The sequence below is a fragment of the Neofelis nebulosa genome, chromosome 4 (assembly GCF_028018385.1).
Source record: "Neofelis nebulosa isolate mNeoNeb1 chromosome 4, mNeoNeb1.pri, whole genome shotgun sequence".
In the NCBI taxonomy this organism is placed as follows: domain Eukaryota; kingdom Metazoa; phylum Chordata; class Mammalia; order Carnivora; family Felidae; genus Neofelis; species Neofelis nebulosa.
Genome location: NC_080785.1, coordinates 96054689 through 96077092, shown reverse-complemented (window position 1 = coordinate 96077092; position 22404 = coordinate 96054689). Strand labels below are relative to the sequence as shown.

General features: G+C 37.9%; 1 protein-coding gene across 4 annotated transcripts in view; it reads right to left on the bottom strand.

Annotated features, from left to right (window-relative positions):
* Window positions 1-22404, bottom strand: part of SUGCT (succinyl-CoA:glutarate-CoA transferase) — a 758031-nt gene that overhangs the window by 598147 nt on the left and 137480 nt on the right. For 3 of the 4 annotated variants that reach the window (XM_058725465.1, XM_058725467.1, XM_058725468.1), the window contains exon 8: window positions 21937-22080. The exons of the other annotated variant lie outside the window; for it this stretch is intronic. In XM_058725465.1, the coding sequence (XP_058581448.1) occupies window positions 21937-22080 (144 nt within the window). The remainder of the gene's footprint in view (window positions 1-21936; window positions 22081-22404) is intronic. 4 annotated transcript variants of the gene reach the window in all.

Below are 22404 nucleotides of genomic sequence, written 5' to 3'. Positions count from 1 at the left end.
TATTGTGTATGATATTATAATGATGGATACATATCATTATACTTTTATCTAAACCCATAGGATACACAATGCTATGTACATCCCTAATTTAAACTATGGACTTTGGGTAATTATGATGTGTCAGTGTAGGTTCATCCTGGGTAAAAATGTACCGTTCTGGACAGTGATATTGATAATAGTATAGGAAGAGAGAGTATATGAGAAATCTCTGTACCTTCCTCTCAATTTTGTTGTAAACCAAAAACTAGTCTTAAAAACACTGTTGTTGCTTTTTTTTTTCTTAAGTTTCCTAGTGAACTTCATACATCATAATTTGGGGATCACTTTGTGGAGTGGCAGTTCTCAAACTTTGCTGTACATTAGAATCATCTAGAGAACTTTTAAAAATTCCAATGCCCAGACCATATCTCCAGAATTTCTGGGGGTGGTACATAGGTGACGTTTTTGAAACTCCCAAGGGATCCCAATGTGTGGCCAAGTTTGAGCACTGGCTATTAGGTAAAGCACAGAGGCCAAATGCAGCATTCCTTGGCGTCTAGGCATATTCAGCTTGAAGTTTTTAGCAGTAACAACAAGAAAAAATGTTTAATACCCACTTAGCCATGGTGGCAACAAATAAAACCTAACACACTGTCATTAAGAAAAATGTTAAGTATGGTTTAAACATGGAAAAAGATGGGGTGCCTGGGTGGCTCAGCTGGTTAAATGTCTGACTTCAGTTCCAGTCATGATCTCATGGTTCATGGGTTCCAGTCCTGCATCAGGTTCTGTGCTGACAGCTCAGAGCCTGGAGTCTGCTTCGGATTCTGTGTCTCCCTCTCTCTGCCCCTCCCCCACTTGTGCTCAATATCTCTATCTCTCTCTTTCTCTCTCTCTCTCTTTCTCAAAAATAAACATTTAAAAAAATTTAAACATGGAAAAATACTTTTTACCAATATGACAACATACAAAAAAGGGAGGAGAAAAAGTTTTCAACAGTTTGAGGTTTTCAACAGTTTGAGGCAATGGAAAAGGAAACTTATTAAGTCCAGCCTTCATTGACAAAAAACTTATGCTCTAAATATCACAGGTCAGTTTCATTATATGACAAAGGAAGTAACAAATATTGTACATTTTTTTCATACCATTATAAACCAATCTGCAACAGTTTAGGGATATTTAGTAGATGCGGAAGCAGAATGTGTACCAAAACAAAACAAACTAAATATTCAATTAGGTACCAATGTCAGAGAAACCAAATTATTTCTCCAGTCAAATCTTTTTTTCTGTAGTTAAGAAGACTGACAGATGCACCTGGTTTTCCCTCAGTGGCTTACAAGACACTACATTAGTAAATTGGAAATAGTATATCCAAATACAATGGAAAACTACAGTCCTAGAATTCAAAAACCCTATTTTTACTCAAAGAAGTGCAAATTTCAGCCTCAAACTGGGCCTATAGGTTGAACACAACACTAAAGGAGAATGTACTCACTTTACTATTGTGGCCTGGCTTGAGTTCAATAAACTCAAAAATATAAAGAATTATGGAACTATTTGGTGGGAAGGAAGTCATCGTTTCAGAAAAGACTCCACAATTTACATGATTTCAAATCATGCTTTAAGTTCTGCAGTTTCCTTTAGAAAAAACCTCAGAACCTATTTGTGTTATCATCTATCCTGTAAGTGTGGTTCCATTTCAGAAAGAATTGATTGAACTGAAAACAAACTATCCCACCAAGAAGACACCGTGTTCCTGGAATTTTAGAGATAAATATATAGATTCTAGAGCTACCCTGAAATTTCTGGCAATCGTCTCTCAGTAATGGTTTAATCCTCTGGCCCTGTGAAAATTCATCTAAAGTATAAAATTGCTGAAACTAAAAATGAGTACTTCAATCAGTGACACAAAGCTTGAGTTGATATGTAACAGGGAGCCTGGGTGGCTTAGTTGGTTAGGTGTCTGACTCAATTTAGGCTCAGGTCTTGATCTCACAGTTAGGAGACTGAGCCCTGCATCAGGCCCCACACCAGGCGTGGAACCTACTTAAGACCCTCCCTCTCCCTCTCCCTCTGCCTCTCCCCTGTCCTCTCCCTCTCTCAAAAAAATAAAAACTAAAGAAATAATTGATGTGGACCTTAACATACACAGAACATGACTTCTTTAATATTAACAAAAGTTTATATATGAAGCCAAACTTTCTATAGCCATTTCTGCCTGCTAAGGTGGTAAATTAGTTGCTGCTAATTCCCACTGCTGCTATTACAGATGACCCCAAACTTAGGGGTTCAAAACAACACAAATTTGTTATCTTATAGTCCTGGAGGTCAGAAGTCTAAAACCACTGTCACTGGGCTAATGTCAAGGGGTCAACAAGACTGATTCCTTCTGGAGGCTCTCTGGTGAGAACCTGTTTGCTTTCCCCTGACAGTTTCCAGAGGCCATCTGTGTTCCTTAAGGTGTGGCCTCTTTCCTCACACCACTCCACTCTCTTGCTACCATTGTCATAGCTCAAACTATTGACTCTGATCTTCCTCCCTCTCTCTTACAAGGACACTTGTAAGTACAAAGGATACTCTCCCTGTCTCAAACTCCTTAACTTAATCAGATCTACATTGTTCCTTCTACCATGTAAGGTAACATATCCACAGGTTCCGGGAATAAGGACATTGACATCTTTCAGGGCCATTATTCAATCTACCACAGACAGTAACGGGGAAGAAGTAGATGGTGGACATGGTCATAGTTAAACATTATGTTTCCCTTTCAACACAACTGGGCAAGGATTTCTTTTACTAGAATTTCTATGCTAGAATCTCAACACATCTACCCATTCTTCTGCCTTCTAAGACTGTTCTGGCCATTGCAAAAGCCACTAGCCACATGTGGCCAATTGAGTCTTTCATGAGCCCTTCATGAGCCCTCCAAATTAAGATGTGCTAGAAGTATAAAGTATGTATCAAATATGGAAAGACTTGGTACAGAAAAAAAATGTAAAATATCTCCTTATTGATTTTATATCAATTTTACATTGTGAAATAAAAATATCTTCATTATATTTGGTTAAATGAAATACATAATTAAAATTAATTTCACTACTTTCTTCTTACTTTTTTATTGTGGCTGTTAGAAACTTTTAATTACGTGTGTAAGGAAGTAGCACTTATTTGATGGTTAATTTTATGTGTCAACTTGACTGGATTAAGGGATGCACAGATATCTGGTAAAACATTATTTCTGCTGTTTCCAGAAAAAAATAGCCCTTGAATAAAGAGCAAAAGGGGCAGCTGGGTGTCTCAGTCAGCTAAGCGTCCGACCTCGGCTCAGGCCGTGAGCTCACAGTTCGTGGGTTTGAGCCCTGCGTCAGGCTCTGTGCTAACAGCTCAGAGCCTGGAACCTGCTTTGGATTCTGTGTCTCCCTGTCTCTCTGCCCCTCCCCTGCTCATGTTCTGTTTCTCTCTGAACAATTATCACATTTAAAAAAAAAAAAGAAGAAAGAGCAAATGAAGTTCGCCTCACCAATCTGAGTGGGCACCATGTAATCCACTCCATCATCCAATCTGCCTGAATGGGAGCATCCATCTACTCCTGCCCCTGGAATCAGTGCTACTGGTTCTTGGGCCTTCAAATTTGGACGGAATTAAACTATTGGCCTTCCTATATCATATATATGTATGTAGCAGTATGTATACTATAGGTCTGGTCCTCTAGAGAACTCTGACTTTTTGAAAAAATTTTTTAATGTTTATTTATTTTTGAGAGAAAGAGAGAGACAGAGCACGAGCAGGGGAGGGGTGGAGAAAGAGGGAGACACAGAATCTGAAGCAGGTTCCAGGCTCCGAGCTGTCAGCACAGAGCCCGATGCGGGGCTGGAACTCAGGAACCACAAGATCATGACCTGAGTTGAAGTCGGACACTTACCCGACTGAACCACCCAGGTGCTCCTAGAGAACTCTGATTAATACAACTTCCAAAATGAGAACCCTGGAAAAATTCTCAAAATCAACTTTTTCAGAACCTGCAAGTTGAGCAAAGCCTTGGAGCTTGATGAATGATTATTCAAGAAAAATGACTGAATTTAAGTAAGAACAGTAAGCTTTTCTCTTAACTTGCCATATTACCATCCGCCTTGACCAGTTCCAAGGCAACCTTGAAAATCAACAGCCTCACAGCTAGCAACCTAGAAGCCACAGAAATGGGCAGAATGAATTTGAAGTTTATGAAAGAGCACCATCACCAGAAAACTGTCACTATTTAACCTGCCTGGCAGTGCCCTAGAAGAGCGGCATTTTCAGGTTTGCCTTATTTGACTTGCCTCGGAGCTTACTCAGTACAAAAAGCCCTGTCCTCAGGACATTTGGAAAAACAATTAGCAGTAATTTTTTAACATCACAGCTAGCTGAAGTGGCAATACCCATGAGAGGAAACAAGAGGCTACCCCCAAACTTAAAAAGAAGCACTGGGTAAAGAGATGTCCATAGGGAACATTGGAAAGCTCCAACATATTCCTGGGAATCTAGAAGGCAACATGCATGTGCAGGGCCATGTGCATGAACAAGAAAGACCTGACAAGACCTAATTAATGTTTCACTTACAGCCAACCTTCAGGTTCTGCACAAATGTGAAGTGAAGGCTAAGGTAGAGTTGGGAATTCTGTTCCAACACACACAGTGCAAAACTAAGAGATATATTGGCTCAAGACAGTTAAGGGAAATTCTCTTCCTACCGTAGGTGGTCTAAGCCTAGTACTCCTCAGACAACTGAAGATCTCTGGCCAGGGTGGCTCCCCAGTGTGATCTGAAGGTCTGAAGGTAAGCAGGTGAGATGGTCCATGCCTGCGAGGGCTAAGGACCCCTTTCCTTTCTCTCTTCTCCCACTCTGTCCCCCTGAGGCCTCCATTGGCAGAAGAAGCTCCCTCAGGGCGAATCTGCACTAGTTTTGGACTTGCAGGGGACCCTTTTCCTGACACCTCCTGACTCTCAGAGGCCTTGCTTCCTGTGTGCCCCCCTTTTCCTTTTGTTCCCACAGATCCACCATCATCTTGATCTGGCAGCAAAATATGAGTGAATCCAACAATTCCATATACAAATCATGTTTCAACAAGGATTCCAGCCAATAGCATCGGAGGATCCCTTACCCCTAAATCCCGGGGACCTGACCACCAAGGAATTTCACTCAAATCACCCATCAGCCCATTACTATAATACCATGCTTTGGTCTATAACTGCACAGAACCCCTGACAGATTGGTAAGTCTGGGTAGGGACAGCACTCCACCCCCATCCAGCATGAAGCAGTTACTGAATTTGAGCCCTCTGCCCAAATGCCAAAGATATGTCATTGTAGATCGTCAGGGGGAATGTAGAGGCTGCTTTTAGGCAAGCGGCTTGAGCAATGGAAACCTGAGTAAAGAAAAAGGGCCCACAGTGACCACTGGGTTAGATGCAAATAGACACATTAGGTGACCCACCTCAAATTATCCATAAGCCCTAGCTGACCAACGGGCTACTTACAACTGGGCACAGATACCAAAAAAGGAAAATTCATATGTTCCTATACCTTCTCACTTCCCCCCTTAACTACAGCCCCCTCCATCACTGCCTCCTGGCAAACAGTCTCTCCTTCGCTGTCCTGCCTCCTGCTACCTTATAGTGTATTCAATAAACTTCAATCTCCAAAGAAAGAAAGAAAGAAAGAAAGAAAGAAAGAAAGAAAGAAAGAAAGAAGGAAAAAAGGATGGAAGGAATAAAGGAACAAAAGAACAATGGAAGAAATTGTCTGCCTAATCAGCAGCTAACCACTGAACTGAGCACAGACTTCAGTGGCTACACAAGACAAACAAGAAAGACTTTACAGAATTCATTCGATAAAGTCATTAAGCAAACAAATAACAGCAACAACATATAGCAACAATAACAAACCATCGGGTACAGGAAAAATTCAATCTCCATAGTTTCTACATTCTATTATTTAAAATATCTACTTTTGGGGACATCTGGGTGGCTCAGTCAGTAAAGCGTCCAAGTCTTGATTTTGGCTTGGGTCATGATCTCTGCTCTGATAGCATGAAGCATGCTTGGAATTGTCTCTCTCCCTCTCTCTCTGCACCCCCCCCCCCAACTTGTGCTCTCTCTCTCTCTCTCTCTCTCAAAAATAAATAAATAAACTTAAAAAAAATAAAATATCCAGTTTTCAACAACAACAAAATTAAGAGACATGAAAAGAGATGGTAAATTATGGCTATGCACAGTGGGGGGTGGGAGGCGGGAGAAGGTAGGGGAAGGCAGTCAAGAGGAACTATCTCTGAGGAAGCCCCAGTGTTATACTTCCTAGACAAAGACTTTAAATCAGGTACTGTAAGTTTGTACAAAGAAAGACCTGAAAGAACCCTGCCTGAAAAATTAAAGAAAAGTGTAAGAATGACTATGAGAGTGGAGTCAGAAGAGAGGAAAGAATAACAGTGGAAGAATAAATATTAAAAAGAGCAATGGCCAAAAACTTCCCAAATTTGATGGAAAACATTAATCGACACATCCAACAAGCTCAGCGAATTCCAAGCAGGACCCAAAGAGATCCAAATCTAGACACATAAAAAATCAACTGACAAAAGACAGAGGCAAAGAAAGAATTTTGAAAGTAGAAAGATTTCATACCTGACTTCTCATTAAAAATCACAGGTCCCATAGAATAACATATGTGGGTAGAGAGAATTCCAAACAAGAATTTTATTCCTGGAAAAACTACCTTGCAAAACTAAAGGAGTAATTAAGACATTTTTAGAGAAACAAAAAAAAAAAGGAAGAATTTGTTGCTAGCAAACCTGTCCCACAAGAAATACCAAAGGGAGTCCTGTAGGCAGAAATGGAAAAAATAAATAAATAAATACTAGACAGTAACACAAATCCACACAAAGAAATAAAGAGCACCAGTAGAGCTACCTAAAATAAGTAAGGATAGGGGGCTCCTGGGTGGCTCAGTCAGGTAAGCATCTGACCTTGGCTCACATTGTGATCTCAGTTTGTGGGTTCAAACCCCACGTTGGGCTCTGTGCTGACAGCTCAGAGCCTGGAGCCTGCTTTGGATTGTGTGTCTCCCTCTCTCTCTGCCCCTCCTCTGTTTGCGCTCTGTCTCTCACTCTCTCTCTCAAAAATAAATAAATAAACATTAAAAAAATTGGGGTGGGAGGGGACAACTGGGTGGCTCAGTCGAATAAGCATCCAACTTTGGCTCAGGTCATGATGTCATGGTTCGTGAGTTCTAGCCCATTAGGCTCTGTGTTAACAGCTCAGAGCCTGGAGCGTGCTTTGGATTCTGTGTTTCCCTCTCTCTGCCCCTCCTCTGCTCACGCTCTGTCTCTGTCTCTCAAAATAATACATAAATATTAAAAAAGTTTTTAAACAAAATAAGTAAGCATAAAAGACAGTATAAATATATTTTGTGCATAAATCTTTCTTCTTCTACCTGATTTAGAAGAGAACTGAATAGAGCCTATAGTGGTAAATCTGTGTTGATGAGCATACAATGTATAAAGATGTATCACAATAGTGGTGCAAAGAAAAGAGGAGGAAACAAAGTTATATTGGAGCAAAATTTTTACCTGGTATTCAAATTAAGTTGGTATTAATCTAAAATAGATTGTTTTAGATTGAGATATTATTTATAATTCCCAGGACAACACTGAGAAAATAAAAAATTAATATATGTATTATATATATAAAGGGAATTATAATAATACACTACAAAACATCTATTTAACCAAAAAAAGACATTAATGAAGGAACAAAGAAACAAAAAATATGTAAGACATATAAAAAACAATAGCAAATAGCAAATTTAAAAAGCAGAGATTAGCAAAATGCATTAAAAAAGTCAATCTAACCATATTCTGTCTATAAGAGACACACTTTAAATTCAAAACCACAAAGAGGTCAAGGTAAAATGATGAAAGAAGATAGACCATATGTCATGGGCTATACCTCCTCAAAAGTTCATGCATTGAAGTCTTAATCTTTGTACCTCAGGATGTGACCACATTTGGAGACAGTGTCTTCTAAGAGGCAATTAAGTTAAAATGAGGTCACTGGGATGTGCCCTAATCTAAAATGACTGATGTCTTTATGTAAAGAAAACATTTGGACACAGAGTGCAAAAAAACGATGATGTAAAAACATAGGTAAACATGACCATCCACAAGCAAGAAAAAAGGCCTGAACCAGATCCTTCCCTCATGGCCTTCAGAAGAAATCAACTCTGACAACACCCTCACCTCAGAGTTCAACCCTCTAGAATTATGAGAAAATAAATGTCTAGTGTTTAAGCCACTCAGTCTATGGTACTTCATTATGATAGGCCTAGCAAATAATACCTCATGAAAATGGTAGCCAAAAGACAGATGGAATACATACAAATATCAGACAAAATAGACTTTAAGACCAAAAACTTGTTACTGGAGGCAAATGAATTCATTTTACAATGATCAAATGGTCAATTTATCAGGAAGACATAACAATTATAAACATATATGAGCCTAACAACAGACTACCAAAGACCTGAAGCAAAAACTGAGAGAAATGAAGGAAGAAAGAGACAATCCAATAATAACAGATGGAGACTTATATACCCCACTTTCAATAATGGATAGAGTGACTAGGCAGAAAATCAACAGAGAAATAGAACTGAAATGCATAAATGTAAATCAAAACCACTTTACATGAATTACTTTATAAGAACTAAATTAAAAAATTATAGAGGGGCACCTGGGTGGCTCCGTCAGTTAAGCATCCAACTCTTGGTTTTGGCTCAAGGGCTGATCTCACAGTTCGTGGGATTCAGCCTTGCTTCAGGCTCTGTGCTGACAGAGGGATTCTCTCTCTCTCTCTCTCTCTCTCTCTCTCTCTCTCTCTTTCAAAATAAATAAATAAATACACTTTTAAAACAAATTATAGAGAATAGCTAGTCATGTTAGGAAAGGATGTGGAAAAATTAGATACTTCATAAATTGCTGGTGACATTATAAAATAGTGCTGCTGTTTTAGAAAAAAAATGACAGTTCCTCAAAATATTAAACATAACATTACTTTACAAACCAACTAGACTTAACAGGCATCTATATAACACCCCACTTCACAAGCACACCTGGAATATCCTCTAAGACAGACCATTCGTTAGGTCAAAAACAAGCCACAGTACATTTAAAAAGACTGAAATTCACACAATGAACGTTCTCCAACTACAATGGAATGAAGTGAAAAATTAATAACAGAAGGTATTTGGGAAATTCACAAACGAATGGAAATTCAACAGCACATTCCTAAAAACCAATGGATCAAAGAAGAAATCACAAAAGGAAATTAGAAAGCAATTTGAGATAATTGAAAAGGAAAACACAACACACCAGAACTTATGAGATGAAATTTAGTGAAACAGTCCTTAAAGGAAATTTACAGCTGAAAATACCTACGTTTAAAAAGAAAATGACCTCAAATAAATAACTTAACATTCCACCATAAGACACCAAAAAAAGACAAGCAAACTAAACCCAAAATTAACAAGAGGAAAGAAATAATAAAGAGCAGGAATGAATGAAATAGAATGGAGAAAAACAACAGAGAAAATCAATGAAATCTAACGTTGGTTTGCTGGAATGATCGAAAAAATTAACAAATCTTAAGGTAGACTGAGAAAAAAAAGAGAGAAGACTCAAATTGCTAAAATCAGGAATAAAAGAGTGAACATCTCTAATCATCTTACAGAAATAAAAAGGGTTATATAAAAATACTACAGGGGCACCTGGGTGGCTCAGTTGGTTGAGCATCTGACTTTGGCTCAGGTCATGATCTTGCAGTTGACGAGTTCGAGCCCCGTGTCAGGCTCTGTGCTGACAGCTCAGAGCCTGGATCCTGCTTCAGATTCTGTGTCTCCCTCTCTCTCTGCCCACCCCCACTCATCTCTGTCTCTGTCTCAAAATAAACGTTAAAAAAAATTTTTTTAAATACTACAATCATATTCCAATAAATTAAGTCACCTAAATAAAATGACAAATTCCTACAAAGACACAAATTACTGAAACTGACTAAATAATAAATAGAAAATCGAAATAAACATATAACAAATAGGGAGATTGAATTAGTACTCATAAAACTTACAAAACAATTAAAAGTCCAGGATTTTTTAGCTTCATTGATGAACTCTACCAAACAATTAAAGAAAAACTAATGCCAATTCTCCACAAACTCTTCCAAAAACTAGGAGAAAAAGGAAAAACTCATTCTATGTGATATACCTGATACCAAAAACAGAAAAATATCCAGAAGAAGAAAACTACAGACCAATTCTCCTTTTGAATATAGACCCCAAAATCCTTAGCAATATAGTAGCAAACTGAATAGAGTAACAGATACAAAAGATTATGCAACATGACCAAGTGAGATTTTCCCCAGGACTACAAAATCAATCAATCAAAGTTAACCAATTAATAATCAAATAACAATTTAATAGGATAATTGATGAAAGCCAAATAATGATCTTAATAGTTTCAGAAACAGCAGTTGCCAAAATCTAACACCTTTTGTGATAAAAAACACTCAGCAAACCAAGTATAAAAGGAAACTCCTCAATCTGATAAAGAGCATCAATGAAAAAACCACAGCTCACCTCATACATACTGGTAAAAACTGAACATTTTGCTCTGAAATAAAGAAGAAGAAAAGGTTGTTTGCTCTTGCCACTTCTATTCAACATTGTACTGGGATTCTTTCTACCCAGGGCAGTTAAGCAAGAAAAAGAAATAGCAGGCATCCATTTTGAAAAGGAGAAAGTAAAACTATCTTTATTCACATATGATGTGGTCTTGTATATGGAAAATCCTACAGTATCCACTAAAATACACTTAGAACTAGAAAAATGAGCCCAGCAAGGCTGCAAGATACAAGATGAATCTACAATCATGTTAAGTTCTATTGCTCAGTGCTAATCACCTTACTGATTAAGATCATTCTCCCAAAAGATAAGTCAAGATATATTCTTTTTGTAAGTCCTTCTTAATAGCTAAAACATGTTCCCCAAACATCCCTATTCATCATAACAATATATTTCTAGCATTGGGCACTTAAAGATTTAAGTGCATAAATAAATTAATGAATAGTGGGAGGGCCTTATACACTCAAGGAGAATAAAAATATAGCAGCCTCTGGATGCAGACCTAGTTCAGGTTCCAGCTCTACCACTTAGTTAATGACTATGTATTATTATTCTGTGCCTCTGTTTCCTCCTCAGTAAAATGGGAACAATAGAGCTGTTGAGGAAATAAATTAGTTAATATATGCAAGGTTCTTAGAATAGTGTCTAGTATAAAGCAAACATTATACAAGTTTTATTAAGTTGTTAAAGCCATTCTCAGTAATTCAACTTCAGAGAATAAAAGCAGCCTATGTAACACAGCATCTACTCCAAGGTCAGCAAGGTGATAGCGCTTTCCCAGTGTTGCACCTTGGCAGACACCGTTGTTAATAACCACAGCACTGTCTCACCACAGAACCTGTCTCAATCTTCTTGGTACTGGTCTCCAGTCAGCCTAAGTGATTAAAGATTAAAGCTATTTGCAGTCCTGTGTTGTTTCTTCTATCATCCCACTAAAACAGCACTTTGAGAACTTCTAGTTCTGTTGTTAACAGAACTCAACTCCTACCCTACAGGTTTGACCTGTTACCTACTCCTAACTTCTAATGGGCCTACTAATTATAGATTATTGGGTTATTATTTAAATGTCACAACCCATGCTTATTCCTCAGATGATTATTAATAAATGACCAGGTTTAGTGCCAGTGTCTACTTCAAGGGATGTCTTGCAGTCAGTCACATCAGACTTTTGTCAGTTCCTAGAACATGCCAAGTCCTGTCCTGCTTCGGGCCTTTGCATTTATTGTTCCCTCTCTCTGGAATGATCTTGCCCTGGCTAACAGACGTGCCCCTGTTATCTTTATTACACTGTTTATTTCCTTCTGCAAATGTGTCACTTATTACTCGTTTTTTGTCTGTGTCTAAATTCCATTAGACAAGGAACATACTGGCTTATTTATCATTTATTGCATACTTTGGCGTATAGTAGATGAGAAACAGGGAGGAAGGATGGACGGATGGCAGGCAGATAGACTCTGTTAGTGCAGATTCTCCTTCATTTCTTACTCCCTACAGTGAGTATCCATAGGTTGAAAAAAAAGAGAAAAAGATCTGAATAATAACTTTTAAGGTGAAAATATATTTAGTATATGGCATTTACCACAACAGAAAGGTAAATTAAAGCATATTAGAAGATTTTCTATGAAAATGGTTGAAACCAAAGTAGTTTCCTTTTAGCCTCCAGTCATCTACAAAATGAAATCAACCAGAATATCCAAATTGCTAAGTACTTGAGCTAATCAAGATCTTGTTATGTATTGCTGGTATATAATGACTCAAGGATACAAAAAAACTTAAAAATTACTCACCATTATACTTCATATACATTCTGTAAAGAAGTTAAAGTGATTTTCCTAGAAATTAAATCTCAACCACCATGCTTCATGCTAGTGGTTTACTTTTCCTTTAGCTACAATGATGACATAATGGTTGGGGCCAAATAGATGTGTTCCACTAGGAATCAGTTGGTCTATAACTATGGCAGGTATAGAGCTACTACTAATTAGCCAACACAGAGGATATGATTACTACATTTCATTCTACATAAAATGTTCCAACCCTAGGAAGTACAAAGATGAAGGTAGAATCGATTAACTTAGCAACAAAAACAAATTGTTGTAACTCTAGTAGAAGAACATAAGTGATTCTCATACTGTTAAATCCACCTTTAGGAACAGTCCATTAAATTCATTATTCCATAAGATTCTGCAAAACTAAAATCTAAATTCAGTGACTATTTATCAGCACCAATGGATCTTTCTCCTATCTCTTTTGTATCTTGATCTTAATCATGTTCCTATTTTTTTCAGAACATTTTGAAAGTACCAAATTGTTTTAAAGTATCTAATAAGAGAATTAAATTAGATCACAATGAAATTTGTCCTCCTGTTTTATTCTTTTCTCCTTTGAGATATTCTCTCATCACTGATTATCAATTATTACAATTAAAAGCCCTAGTTTCCCTCACTGTGGTTCATGTCATATAAAAATATGCAATGCCCATGAATATAACTAAGGATTTCAGTTATACAAAGCTAGAGCATCCTCCCAATACACTTACATTTCACTGGATCTTCTAGAAGAAGGAGAAGGAGGAGGAGGAGGAGGAGGAGGAGGAGGAGGAGGAGGGAGAGGGGGAGGAGGAGGAGGAGGAGGAATAGGAGCAGAAGAAAGAAAGAAAGAAAGAAAGAAAGAAAGAAAGAAAGAAAGAAAGAAAGAAAGAAAGAAAGAAAGAAAGAAAGAAAGAGAAAGAAAAACAGCCAACCATGTTTTATATTACAGCCAACTTGCATTCAATCCAACAGTATAAAAATAAAAACATAAAATAATAGATTATCTAAAATTCTAATTTTCTTTGGAAATCATCTGAGATTTCATTTTTTGGTGTGTCTTTACCTTCCTAATTAGTCATCTTGATATTAGATAAGTGTTGATTTTTTTTTTATTCCCTGAACTATAATAAAGGAGCAGGAGGCCTTGGAGAGAATGCCAGTTAAAGAATGGAAGCTGGACAAGGATTTAAAAATTGGCTTCATGGGACACCTGGGTGGCTCAGTCAGTTTAGTGTCCAATCCTTGCTTTCGGCTCAGGTCAGGGTCTCAGTTTGTGAGTTAGAGCCCCAGGTCAGGCTCTGTACTAACAACGCAGGACCTGCTTGGGATCCTCTCTCTGCCTCTCTCTCTCTCTCTCACTCTCTCTCTCACACACACACACACACACACACACACACTAAATAAATAAATAAATACATACATACATACATACATACATACATAAATACATAAATACATAAACTTACAAATTAAAAAAGAAATGTTTTTAATGGGCCTCAAGTAACTAAGGATTGTCAGGCTGACAGGAGTCTTCAGGGCAGGAATGCATTAGGCTCCTCAAAAACGGGAGATTCAAATGCAAACTCACAGTTCTCTGATTTCTTAAGCTTTCTGATGATATTACCTCCTCTTTTTTCTCTCCCTACTCCATGCTGTCAACTTCCTTGGTCATAGGCTGCTGCCTCTCTCCCTTTCCATCCTCTATTCACCCTTCAGCATGATCTCAACCTTCAGCCTCTCACTTCCTTCCTGGATACGTAATTGTCTTTCCTCACAGATCTGGCACATTTACAATATTCTTAAGGAAATTCTTTCAGAGCTGACATCAATATGATACAGTGCTCATGATACTTGAGAGGTACACAAAATGTTTTCATTCTAATTTCTTTTTTTTTATGTTTATTTATTTTTGAGAGAAAGAGAGAGAGAGAGAGAGAACGGGGAAGGGGCAGAGACACAGATAGACACAGAATCTGACACAGGGTCCAGGAACTGAGCTGTCAGCACCGATGTGGTGCTCAAACTCACGAACCGCAAGATCATGCGACCAGAGCTGAAGTCAGATGCTTAACCAACTGAGCCACCCAGGCGTTCCAATTCTAATTGCTTTTTAAATCAGAAAAAAATTAATGCAATAATAATTAATACACATTAATGAATTATATTCATCTTTATACCAATGCATCTGTAATTCATAGTATTTTTATTGGAGCAAAGGACCTACAAGGGCAAAATTTTCTAGGGCCCACAGAAGTCATAATGGGCCCTGAATTGTGAGTCAACCTAGCCCTACATCCTTCCCACTCAAAACTGGTCCATGCTAGCCTTATGGATAAGACCCATACCAGAAGTGACCATATGAGTATTTATTTCAAAACCTGACTTATGGTGACGGTTGCATCACTCAACACATACACTAAGAATTATTAAATGGTCCATTGAAACAGGGTGAATTTTATGACGTGCAAAATATACCTCACTGAAACTGTTTCTTTAAAAAGATATAGAAGGGCACCTAGGTGGCTCAGTTGGTTAAGCCTCCGACTCTTGATGTTGGCTCAGGTCACAGTCTCAAGTTCATGAGTTCGAGCCCCACATCAGGCTCTGCACTGACAGTGTGGAGCCTGCTTCAGATTCTTTCTCTCCTTCTCTCTCTGTCCCTCCCCTGCTCTCTCTCTCTAAAAAGAGAGAATAAACTAAAAAAAAATAAACTAAAAAAAAATAAACTAAAAAAAAAATTTTTTACGATACAGAATAAAAAAAAAGCAGAAACACAGGTGTATCTAAAAACACAAAAAGATAAATTTCAGATTACTATACTTATTTTAAATTCAGAAGTTGATCCCCACAAAAATGTGCCATAATACTGGGAGTTAAAATTTTATCTACCCTAAATATGAACACTTTTACAAACATGAAAAAAGAATAATGACATCAAAAATGTCAAAACATTCTATATGTGAAAATAATTATGGAAGTTTGGTGCTAAAAAAACTAACTCATTGTAGTAGTAATTAAGGGAGCCTGGTTGCAATTAAGTACAGGAAGGATATTAAAACTTCCAAAAGATATTTCTGTCAGCCACAACAGAAGAATAAGAGCAACAGAATAATTGGAACCACATCCAAATCCACTTCCTTGTTATTTACCAATATCATCTAAAGAATACTGTTTAGATGCTGACGGGAGACAATCTTCAGTTGACAACTTTAAATCATATTAAGACTTAAAAAAAAATCAAAGAATTTTATGACAAGGGTTAAAAGTTCACAGCCTTGAAACTACAAAAAATCTGGTGCCCACTATAAACCACATCCTGGCAACTGTCATGTCTCTACAATGAAACGGTTTTGTTGTGGTCGAGGCAATCAGCTCTGAGTTAATAATTAGCTACTATTCAAATCAAGTGTAATTTGTGTAATTGTACACTAGATCACTTTTAGGAGAGGGAGTACAAAATTTCATTTTTAGCAACTGATATTGAATGTTATAGTCATTCATTTGTCATCCTGTGTAACGCAATCAAAATGAGTTAGAAAAGCCTGTTTTTTTACCCACTGCATGAAATCACAGTCACTTTCCAGGCATCTGAAATGAAGTTCGAATGCTATCTGCTTAACGCAGGTGAACATTTATATAAAAAAAGAAGAAGAAAGTGAATACATTTTTTAAAAGGTGAAGTTTCCTATTATATTACTTTGAAAAGCATCTAGAAATAGCACTTCACATTTACATGAAGCAGATTTTAATCATTTTGGGGTTGGGTTGGGTTTTTGGATCTAGGATCTATGTTATCTTAAATTGAAAAACTAAGTAAAGTGGGATGTCTGGGTGGCTCAGTCGGTTAAGTGTCCAACTTCAGCTCAGGTCATGATCTCATGGTTCATGAGTTCAAGCCCCGTGTTGGGCTCTGTGTTGACAGCTCAGAGCCTGGAGCCTACTTTGGATACTGTGTCTCCCTCTCTCTCTGTGCCCCATTTTTTTAATGTTTTATTTTATTTTTGAGACAGAGAGAGACAGAGCATGAGCAGGGGAGGGGCAGAGAGAGACAGGGAGACACAGAATCTGAAGCAGGGTCCAGGCTCTGAGCTGTCAGCACAGAGCCTGACGCGGGGTCTGAACCCACGAACTGCGAGATCATGACCTGAGCCGAAGTCAGACGCCCAACCGACTGAGCCACCCAGGCAGCCCCAAAAAAAAATTTTTTAAGGAAAGACTAAGTAAAGTTAGTCAAGATTTCTCTATTATGAAAAGTTATAATAATAATGATAATAAAATAATTATGTCAATAACCAGTTTTTTTAATCTCAGCCCATTTCTTTTTTTTTTTTAATTTTTTTTAACATTTATTTATTTTTGAGACAGGGAGAGACAGCATGAATGGGGGAGGGTCAGAGAGAGAGGGAGACACAGAATCTGAAACAGGCTCCAGGCTCTGAGCTGTCAGCACAGAGCCCGACGCGGGGCTCGAACTCACGGACCGCGAAATCATGACCTGAGCCGAAGTTGGATGCTTAACCGACTGCGCCACCCAGGTGCCCCAATCTCAGCCCATTTCTAACACTGCAAAATATTTTTTAAATAACCTAATAAAATTAATGCTAGTCATCAGAATACTTTTATGAAGAATTTTTCACATCCTTGAGAGCAGTAGATTCTCTAAACAACCCAGTTATGTTAGTAGAATGTTGATTGGCCCCCCAACATTTATTTCCCCTTCCTCTGGACAAAAGATAACCACACAATGCTTTAGGTGAATCACATCTCCCCAGTTACAGTCTTATGGTTTGGGTAGAGTTAACACTATCACTAGTACCTAGAACAGCTTAAGCCAAATAGCATATTTCTTTCAGTCCTCATTAATTGGTTCAGGAATGGTCATTTAACCCAGTAAAATATATGGTCTTGTTTTCCGGGGCTTCCAGGAAAAAGGTCTTCCTTTCTCTTCCATGCAAACTGCTAAACGATTCTGTAAGTTTCCTTAACCGTACAGTATAAGGACATAAGACCTGGGACCAGAACTGCTTCACCTATAGCTCCACATCATGAAACATGGAGAAAAGGGGACAGAGGAAGGCAGCGACAGCACAGAATAGGAGTGAAAACAGGAAAGTAAAGAAAGACAAGTGAGAAATAGACAGAGAAAAGAGATGCCCAAGGGTAGAGAAACACACATGAGAAGAAGTACAGAGACAAGACAAGGGCAGAGGCAAAAAGAGAAAAACAGAGCTTGGGCTGCAGTGGGTTAAGAGAACGAAAATGTTCTTCCCACCCGCTGCCTGGCACCTCAGACAGCCTTCAACAAAAAATAGTGTCTGTACCACTGCCCTCTGAAACTCAAACGTTGTCCACAGCCCAGAGGTTATTCAGCACATGGCAACTATAGCATGTACCCAAGCAGACGTAGTCTTTGGTTGAAAAGACCATCACCAACAGAATTTGTAGGTAGAGAAACAGAGGCCTTGGGAGGTTAAAATCCAGATTCCGAAGCATAACATACAAGGCCCTTAACTACCTTGGTCCAACCATGTTCCAAGGCCCTGTTAGAAAACCACACCTTAGACTCTCCTTTCTGACACAGCTGCCTCTTGTATTAAACCTTGGACTGAGGTGTCACTTTGCACTCCAACCTAGCGACCACAGAGCCTGGGGCACAGTGAGCCCTCAGTTGGCCAGAGTGCATAAAAAAATCCAGGTGTCCATGACTCTAAATGCTGTTTTTCTCAAAATTCTCATATTTCAACAGAAACACTGGTCCATCGGGTTAAATTCCATGATAGTTTTCATTCACTGGATCTAAACATGATTAGATAATGATCCAGAGGGGCCACCTTGTTGCACTATCTTATTCTGACTCTTGGCATGCAGGTTGGGGGGCAGGGGAGCCAGTCCTGTTATGTTTTCCCTTGTTACTGAGTGCTCTTTTGCTTCCTCTGCCTCTTACTAAATTTGCCTTCTCCTCTGGAGCCCCAGTGTAGGAAAGCTGGATCTTGCCTGTCCCTCAGTGCTAAAAATCTAGCCTTTATGAAGCAGGGAAAAGAGAACCAGCCAGGATATCAGAAACCAAATTCTTGCTGTGACTCTTTGGTCAAGCAGATCAACCTCTCCTACTTCAGTTTCCTTATAAGTAAAATAGGAATAAAAATTCCTGCCCTACCTACCTCAGGTGATAATTATGAAGATCATATATAATAGTAAACATGGGGCACCTGGGTGGCTCAGTTGTTTGAGCATCTGACTCTTGGTTTCAGCTTGAGTCATGATCCCAGGCCGTGGGATCGAGCCCCACATCAGGCTCCACACTGAGCATGGAGCCTGCTTAAGATTCTCTCTTTCTCTCCCTCTGCCCCTTTCCCAGGCTCACACTCTCTCTCTCTCTCAAAAATATAATAAAATAAAATAATAAAAATAAAATAGTAGATGTGAAAGTCCATAGCTCTAAAATTAGACTTAATCAATTTTTTTATCATAAAAGGTAAAAGGTAAGGACAACGGTCAAGGTATGTAAACAAGCTAAGTGTTCATCGGTGGATGAATGGATAAAATAATGTGATACATATACACACACACAATGGAATGTTATTCAGCCATAAAAAAAAAAAAAAAAGAAGGAAATCCTGTCATTTGCAATAACATGGATGGACCTTGAGGGCATTAAGTAAAATAAGCCAGAGAGAGAAAAACAAATACAGTACAATCTCACTTATTTTTGGAATCTAGAAGACTTTTTTTTACTTAAAAAAAATACTGAGCTCATAATACAGAGAATAGATTGGTGATTGTGAGAGGCAGAGGGTGGGTAAAACGGGTGAAGGGGGTCAAAAGGTACAAATTTCCAGTTATAAAATAAATAAGTCATAGGGATGTAATGTACAACATGGTGACTATAACTAGTAATACTCTACCACATATTTGAAAGCTGCTAAGAGAGTAGATGGAGAAAGTTCTCACCACGAGAAAACAAAATCAACCGATGTTAACCAGACGTGGTGAGCGTTTTGCAATGTATACAAATATCAAATCATTTTGTTGTGCAACTGAACTTAATATAATGTTATATATCAGTTTTACCTCAGTTTATTTATTTTTGACAGAGAGAGAGAGAGAGAGAGAGAGAGAAGGGCAGAGAGAGACACACACACAGAATCTGAAGCAGGCTCCAGGCTCTGAGCTGTCAGCACACAGCCTGACACAGGGCTTGAACCCACAAACAGCGAGATCATGACCTGAGCTGAAGTTGGATGCTTAAGCGACTAAGTCACTCAGGTGCCCCAATTTACCTCAATTTTAAAAAAGATAGTTAATGAGTCTTAAATACACAAATAATTTTAGCAAACTTTGACTAGGTTAACTACAGCACCATCAGCTACAGCTAAATCACTGCTACCTAGTTTACTGAAAACACATCATTTCATCATAAGTTGTTTATTAAGTACTTATTCTAATTCAATGGTTTTCTACCTTTTTCTAATCTTTCGCAGCAAACCTAAAGGCTGTGTGACATACCTACTGGTAACAGTGGGTCCCCGACTGATCTCAAAAGACTGGGAGAGACTGCTATTTGACAAATACTGGGATACGCTATTAGGTTACCACTGTAAACAGGAACAAACATTCCTGCATTCAGGGAACTTACAGTCTTAGGAAATACCATGAACAACAAACACAGACACATACCCAAAATGACTGGAATGTGTATATGTGTGTATGCATGCATGAGTTTGGACTTACTGTACCCTCACTTCGAAACAGCCCTACCAGTCATACCACCCCCCTCCACTCCCATCTCCAGGGACCCACACACCTCTGAGTTGTGAATCATTGCATTAGGTGATGGAAGAGACTTAAACTGTATAATACTCTATAGGAGAATTTCTTCCAAAGCTAATTATCATTGACATATAAGTAAAGCAGTCTAAGTACAGTTCAGGAGTCTTAAGGACTTTAAACTAAGCCTAGGACCCTCTGTGATCAGACAGGTCAAACACCCATGAAACCTTCATGTCTTCCATACTTATTAAATGTGTAACTTGTAAACAGTCACTTAACCTACATCAGGTTCCCTACAGCTATTAAATTAGAGGAGGGAAGAAAAAGGCTTTCAGCTTCTTCCCATAACTAACATCTGTGTTTTTCTATTCAAAAGACAATTCATTCATTTGGAGAGAATTATTTTACCCTTTTATTTAACCATTAAAATGCTCACTGTAACTCAAAGCTAATGTTGAAACTCCAGACATTGTAATTCACCTGCAACCATTTGATATTTTTCTTACCTCTAGATAATTCCTCAATTTTGTCTAAGAGAAAATATCTCCAAAGCAGTTTTCCAACTTTATTAGTCTCCCGTGTATGCCATTTAAATCTGAAATTCCTAACTGAGATCTCCATCTATAAAGTAATTTTTCTCATGGTAAAATATCTCCTTGCACAAATTAAACTATTTTCTTTTTTATTCTATTCCCAAAAAATTATCTGTTCCAAATCAACGTCCACCTATGGTACAGCACCTGGGTCTGCTCCAGTAAAAAGGAGGCAAAATGTCAATGTGAGAGTTAGTTAACTCTTTTATTCTACCAGTTTAGTATTTAGCATAACATAACTGATAACTGTCTAAACCAAGGGTTCTTACTCCGGAGTCCATGGAAAGAATTCTGGCAACTAATTAACCTGAACAGAAAAAATTAGATCTTTATTTCCATCCAACTCCTAGATAAAATTTAGCGTTTTCTTCAATTACGAGTATAAGCAGCAAACCACAGGAGATTAGTAGTACCTATGGCTTGATCACCAATAAATATTATACATATTTTCATATCATATTATAGTTATTGTAGGTATCTTAAAGCATCATTTATGTTCAACATTTCCTCAAAATTGTAGTAGTTACTAGGCCCAATAATAGATCTTATGGTTTAATGTGTTAATAAAAAAACGATATGTTATTATAACACAAAATTGGTTTTTACATTGAAATAACTATATTTCAATATAATTGGCTTCCCTTGCAATCCTAAGTATATCATTTTATGCATTTAGAAATATAATTCTAAGAAAAGGTCCATAGACTTCACCAGAGTACACAAGGGGTCTACAGTACAAAAAAGGTGAAGAAACTCTTGTCAAAAGAAGTTACAGAGCTCATGTGACAATAAAATAGAACCAAACGTACTCTTATCTCACTCTTGTCACACTCATTCTAATATAAACAGTCCTTAAAATTCTAATTCAACAGCAATGCCTATTACAACAAAATCTTCATGGCCCACTTATTTTAAGATGACAATAATTAACTATATCAAAACAAAATAGCTTTTGCTGTTGTTGTTTGTGGGTTTTTTTCTGTTGTTTTTATTTTTGCACATGTGACCATAAAATTTGATATGAAAGAGTATGACCCAGATACACGTCTTTACAGCACAATCTAGAATGCTTTTTGGATTGGTACCTGAGATGACAGCAGGTTGCAATCAATGAACAGTCCTTTCCCAGTTTTATATCTTTGTATCAATCCAGCCATAATGGCTCCATATGCATACAGGCCAGTAGCAAGATCAGTCATGGCCACTCCTGGACGAACTGGATCTCCATCCTGATTGAGGGTTGGGGTGAGAAAAACAGAGAAAATTGAAAATTGAAACCATCAGATGATTTCTCAAATATTCTAAGATCAAACAGAAGAAAGAATTGTATATGACTTGTGTATGCACACACACAAGAGAAAAACCAACAAGCTGCTACTGTGGATACCTGTTGGTGGTAAGAATATATATTTACTGTATTTCTCACTCCTTCTCCTACCAACCAAACTAAACCAAACCAAATAAAATAAAATATTTTTTAAACATGTCTGAAGTTCCTTCTTTTTAAAAAAAAAAAATTTAATGTTTATTTATTTTTGAGACAGAGAGAGAGA